At 44.1% G+C, this 6,694-nt stretch overlaps 1 protein-coding gene across 1 annotated transcript; it reads left to right on the forward strand.

The window, feature by feature from the left end:
* Positions 1-229: 229 nt before the first annotated feature.
* On the forward strand, positions 230-3,890 carry mafba (v-maf avian musculoaponeurotic fibrosarcoma oncogene homolog Ba). The gene has a single exon (XM_048242078.1). It carries the CDS (start codon positions 811-813, stop codon positions 1,831-1,833), a length of 1,023 nt encoding a protein of 340 aa, XP_048098035.1. The 5' UTR covers positions 230-810; the 3' UTR covers positions 1,834-3,890.
* The last annotated feature ends 2,804 nt before the right edge of the window (positions 3,891-6,694 follow it).

Raw genomic sequence — 6,694 nt, forward strand, 5'->3', positions numbered from 1 at the left:
TGAATCGACAAGACTGAAGGCATCCGCGACCGCTCTTCCACTGCCACCCTGTTTCATCGGGGAGTCAGCTGACTCCCGAGCTGTCAAAGCCCCGCTCCTCTCCGCCCTCTCTCTCCAAACCGTTATGCTAATTATCGGATCCCAGAATTCCTATTGGCGAACTGCTCTGAGAATGGCCAATCCTTCGCCGTGACATCAGACCGAGGTACAATAAAGAGCAGACTCCACCGACAGTAGTCTACACTGAATACTCCGGAGTGAGAGACTTAGGAAAGCGAGCTGAAATCTCTGCGGTGCAGAGCTGGAAGGCTGCTCTCCATGCGAAAAACAGACGCCTTGATCCTACTCACTCAGATCAACGCTTTCTTGGCAATACGGACATACAACTCAAAACTGCTGCGAACGGGACGGGAGCCCATCGACGGCACTCGGTATTCCGTTTAATTTATGTGCTTTTTTCTTCTTTTTGGCTTTAAATTTGTCTTGGGAACTGGTTCCGTACTTCTGCACTAGACAGATTTTTTTTTATTTCTACCTCCACTCCTCTCCTTTTTGAAACTGTTCAGAACTGTCGAAGTCGCCTGTATGACGCATATCCCGCTGTCGTTTGCCGTGCACTAGACAAAAGTTGTGCTTTTCGCTCGCTGTGATTTTAAGCCGCAGAGCGGTGTTGCATGCCACAACATTCGCTTTTGTCGCGGTGGAGGACTACGAGAGACTATTGCATGAAATTAGAGAGGGGAGAGAGAAAAAAAGTCGATTTTTGCTACGTTGGCAAACAATTTCACCTATCTGCAGAACCGAAACACAATGAGCACAGAGCTTTCTATGGGCCCAGAGCTGCCGACTAGTCCCCTTGCAATGGAATATGTCAATGACTTTGATCTGATGAAGTTCGACGTGAAGAAGGAGGCCCTCGCGGGACTCGAGCGCGCCAACATTCGGCAATGCAACCGACTCCAGCCCCAGGGCTCGGTGTCTTCCACCCCGATCAGCACGCCCTGCAGCTCGGTACCTTCCTCGCCGAGCTTCAGCCCAACGGAACAGAAGAACCACCTGGAGGAGCTCTACTGGATGCCCAACGGCGGCTACTCGCAGCAGATTGACCCGCAAACGCTGAGCCTGACACCGGAGGACGCCGTGGAAGCCCTGATTGGCGCTACAGCTCACGGGCACCCACCCCCGCACGTCCAGCAGCAGCTTCAGCAAGGCGGCTACGAGGGCTACCGGGGAGCCCACCACCACCACGGCCACCACCACCCGTACGCAGGGATTGGCCATCATCCCGACGACCTGCCGGGTCATCCGGGGGCACACAACCACGCACACAGTCAGCATCACCATCATCACAGCCAGGACCCCGACAGCCCCTCTCCTACCTCGCCTGGGTCACACCAGCAACTTCACCACCGCCACCACCATCACCACCACCCGCACGACCACCAGGGCCACCACAGCACGGGGGGCGGCCTAAACGTAGAGGACCGCTTCTCTGACGACCAGCTGGTGTCCATGTCCGTGCGAGAGCTCAACCGGCACCTGCGGGGCTTCAGCAAGGACGAGGTCATCCGCCTGAAGCAGAAACGGCGGACCCTCAAGAACCGGGGCTACGCGCAGTCGTGTCGTTACAAGCGCGTGCAGCAGAAGCACGTTCTGGAGAACGAGAAGACCCAGCTCATAAACCAGGTGGAGCAACTCAAACAAGAAATCAACCGGCTGGCCCGCGAGAGAGACGCATACAAACTGAAGTGCGAGAAACTTACTGGCGCGAACGGGTTCCGTGAGGCTGGCTCCACGAGTGATAACCCGTCCTCGCCAGAGTTTTTCATGTGAGTCTTTCTGATGTCTGACAGCCGATGCTGAAGAAATATCGTAGTAATCAACATTATTGATTATGATTATACTAATAACAACATCTGTATTCATGTTAGAAGAATAATCCACAGAATAATAATCGCATATGTAATCATCTCCATCCACTTGGCAACTGAGATACAAAGAACCAGGTAGAATGTTTATCAGAAGAGCAGCATCTTTGTAGGTTAGTTGCTTGTAGAGAAGAGACTTTTTCCTTTCTAAGAAAAGAAAAATAACTTTCTTCATACCAGTACCGCTTTATCTTGTTAGTATTGGATGACGTCGGACGAGTGTTCTTACAGTGATTTTGTCCTCGATTGTTCTGACAAAAATCTTAAGAAACAATAGCTGTGCTGAGAGGAGAATAACTGCTTTGGACCTGAATACTTCTCTTGGCAGAAAAATCAGAACGAATCGAAACAAATTATGCAAACTTTTACGTGGTGTTACCCGCCTGCAACCTAAAACAGTCGAAACAGGGGGACATTTTATGCAACATCTCATTGGTTTATTGCCTGCTTGGTTATATATATATATATATATATTAAAATCTGCATTAAAATATTAATCCTGCATGCTGGACATGTATGGTAATAATTTCTATTTTGTACCTTCTTTCTCTTGTGTATCTTAAATAGCATGTTGTCGATCTGAGCTTCTCCATAGCAGTTTTCTGGGCGTTAGAAATGAAATGGTGACCATATCAAGATGACTGCCTGTGCAGTGTAACATGTTTGGGTTTATTTGGGCTTGTAAATACATGCATCAGCAAACTGCACACCAACATTAAGGAGGATGGTTTGAACTTCCTTTTTATTGTTTTGTTTCATTTGGGTATCGACTTTCAGAAATATGGGCATTGGCAGTTGCATTTAAAGTCAACAAACTTTGTATATTAAGTGCACTTTTTGAATAATGATTTTGGTATTGGCAGTTTTCATTTTGAGTTTTTTGCAGACCACCTTTCAAGGAAGACATACTATAATGAAATATTGTTTAATTGCATTACACCAACAAGCAATTGGCAATTTTATCATGTTTTATAGCTTACAAACTTTGAAACAGGCCTCCGTTGCAGCGCAGAAGTGCTTGCTTAAAGTAAAGGCACACTTGGGCCAGTCCCATGCGTAGCTGATAACTGTCTCACCATTTTGAGGCACCTCTACTATCACATATGTTAGGTGGCTTTGAATTTGGGGTTGGTGCTTTTGGCACCGTGTCTGCCGCTGAGGTGCTTCCAGTGCTGTCCTGACATCTATTGCATAATCCATCCTATTATATAATGCGAACAAAACCTACAAGTCTTAATCATTTTACAACTTTATGAATATGATTTTCAACGGGTAGTCAACTCGATAAACCTTTTTTTTGGGTCATCTTAAACAAACGTAAATAAAAGGCTGACATTGTTACAGCATATTCAGTCATGGTCTAAGGCATACTCAAATCAGGGGTTGTGTACAATTACCTAATATCTAGACTGCGCATGCGAACATTTTAATGATCAATGTTATATGTTTTCCTGTATTTTTTTCTGCCGGTCAGTAAAAATAGAGGATACAGGTTTTGCAAAATCTCAAAATGAAAATGATATGTATGTCATATGTTATTATTATGTTTCGTTTGTTTTATTATTATTTGGAGATTCTGGTTCTGCTGGCCAGATGCATAGTTAAGTTTTTATTTTTAATGATTTAAATTAACAAACTGTCAGATCATATTGAATAAGCATGGTGCTTGCATTTAAAATTTATTGTTGAAAAGTCATGCATTTAACAATCTTTGGTTTGTTACTGATTCAACTGTGTTGAAATCAAATTTGAAAACTGCAGCAGCGGGTTGTTGTTCTGTTTTTTTTATTTCATGTATTATGCGAGGGGATCAATTTTCAATCCTGTTTATAGAAATGAGAAAAAAAAGTTAAAATTTGGACTGTAGTAGTTCCATTCAGGCTGGTTTCTGTTTCGTCTTATTTTTGTTGTTTTTGGAAGAAATGGTTTCCTATTTTGCTTATTAAAGTCATTGAAATGGCATCATTTGATCTCTTCTGTTTTTGAGTCTTCTGCCTTTGGCATCAATCACTAGTGATTAAACAGTATGTTAACACGCGCACATAAAAGGCGCACTTCTCTGGAATGCCAGGCCAGGTCGTATGTGCAGGTTAAAACTAGGTAGCTATTGCAATGCAAATATATGTGTAAAAGGAGGATTTCCTGAACTATGTGACAGAAAAGCAAAACTGGTCACACTGCTAGGCCCCATCAGTTGCATGCATGTGCACCTTGCCATTTAGTCAATTTCATCGAGTAGCCTACTCATAGATTAGGCTACCCAGATGTTGTTGAATGGTGGCTATACTTATACTTTTAACCGCTTATCTGAAAGAATGACATGGCTGTGACACAATTGCCTTGCGCACTTGCATGCAATCAGGGAACAGTCCGTTTCTAAAGGAAGGCACTGCCCATAATTCAGATCATGCATTTTATTTCACAAATGTGTTGCGAAAGGCCTTTGGTTTTGCAGTCAGCCTCGGAGGAGCATGCTACGTTGCCGTGCTGACTTTTGCAGAAATCTAACTTGCACGTGCATTCGGTAAAGCGAGATCTTTGACCTTGCAGCGTCGTGCGCCAGACTTCGGTGGAATGGCAAATAACCCTTTAATTGCCGGATGTTCGAACACGTGTGTGTGTGTGTGTGTGTGTGTATGCGCGCGGTGTCTCTGTGTTAAATCTGCGGCCTACCAGAATATCACAGGGACCGGCACAGTTGCCAGGATCGTTTGTAAGCGCTCCTCCTCTCCCATATCCGTGTTCCATTCCTAGCAGAGCATCGACTCTTGGTCAGACATGCAGAGAGCATGCAAACAGAATTGTTGGCCAACTTCCTCATTTGGTGTCCCACATTTCCAGGCTCAAGTCTAACTGCTATGTAGGTTTGAATTTGAAAAGGCACTAAAGGCTAACAGGAACAACTTCAAATCTCAACTCAAATCTGACATCAAATTTGTCTTTTACCTCATGTCATGCCTTTTAAATAGGAGATGCAATTTTACTTTTAATTGTTAGACATATGTCAATGTATATTTTGTAGTTACATGTGGCCTGTGAATGGCATAATGTGTTACACAATGCGTAAACACATTCCACACAAAACACTTGCATCAAAGATAACTTGTCTATTTGCTCTCACTGACTGCGTGGGCCTATAGGCCTGACCCCTCTCTGAGTTGCGGTTTGCTCTTCACTCGAAAGCGCCGTCCGTCCGAAGAAGGACAGGATAGTAAGCTATGATTTCCTGGTGGGTTTTAGTTTCTGGTGTCAGAACATTATCTGCACGTCCGTGTGTGTCTGCACATTCTCAAGGACACAGCGTCAGGCAGTGACCGTTGTGGGAAGCTGCCTGGTGGTGAACGGCAGCAGGGTGAGTGGGTGGGTTAGTGGGTGGCTGGCCCAGTGGAGGTGTCCCTGCCTGGGCCTCATCCCATCTCGTCCTCCCGGTGCAGACAGGGCCACCTTATCCTCCCCCTGCCGGCCCAGGACCAGTGGTCAGACACACACCCTTCTGTTCCGTTGCGACATTACATTATACATTAAATATTGCAACCTAAAGCCTAATCTTTTATCAGGACTCTTACATTGATGTAATCCAGGCCAACATGGTGTGGGTGTCCTCTGCACTCACTTTTGATTGCATGTGTGTGTGTGTGTGTGTGTGCAGGTGTGTGAGATTGTGTGAGTGACTGTGAAAACATAGGTTTTTGTCTTATGAAGAGCAAACATACACCTGCCATACAAATAAATATCATACCTGCCATACAAATAAATATCAAAACAACAAGATTTTAAGATTGGATGAGGACAGACCCATACAGGCCTATATATGCAGGAATGTGTATGCTTATGAGTTAGTTTGTTTGTGTGTATGAGTGTGCATGATTGTATGTCGGTGTGCATGCCTATGTGACGTGAGTGTATGTGAATGCATATGTGTGTGTGTGTTCTGAGAGCAGACCTCATAGGACTCTCTGGAGGATAAGATGGTGGAGGCACATGTGTGAGTCAGTATTGCTGCAGTGTTTTTCAGTTTTTGCAAATTTTGAACGGTGTCTGTTTTACAGGTCAGTGTTTAGGAACAAGAAAAAGATGTGTCAGTGCATATCTCTCTCTTTCTCTCTCTCTCTCTCTCTCTCTCTGTGCTTGTGTGATTGTCTACATTTGGAAAATGAGTCTGGTTACCAAAGAGTAGCCATAAATAAAGTGTAAAGTTTAATAGTGTTATTAAAAAAAAAAAAATAAATATATATATATATATATATATATATATTTCCTGTTTGTAATCAGTGTCATGGCAGCGCAAGGCCTTGTTAAACCCCTCCACCCTTCTTCCTCAACACAGACCCAGCAGATGCATTGCAGAATTAGGAGTGAATCATAGACCGCTGTATTTTCAAACCATTTTGTCCCTTGCCAAGCGTGGTCATATGCTATGTGTGAAGACAACAGAGCTGGCTGAATTTTATCCCCAGTTGGTGATATAACATAATTGAAAGGGCTTAGCCTTTTAAAACGGCATTAAGAACAATAAACCATATAATAGAACATGAAGCTATAGCAAAGCCACACACACTGCAGTGACTCATGAACACACACTCTCTCACTCTCTCTCTCTCTCTCACTCTCTCTCTGTCACACACACACACACACACACACACACACAGTAATTGTTTGATCTTTGTATCACTAATGGGCTATGGAACAAATTTCAGAAGACAATAGTCATGTTTAACTTTGTCCCCAATGACTGACTGTCCTCTGCGGTCTCTGCAGTTTTTTAA

This window comes from Alosa alosa, chromosome 4 (assembly GCF_017589495.1).
Source record: "Alosa alosa isolate M-15738 ecotype Scorff River chromosome 4, AALO_Geno_1.1, whole genome shotgun sequence".
In the NCBI taxonomy this organism is placed as follows: domain Eukaryota; kingdom Metazoa; phylum Chordata; class Actinopteri; order Clupeiformes; family Clupeidae; genus Alosa; species Alosa alosa.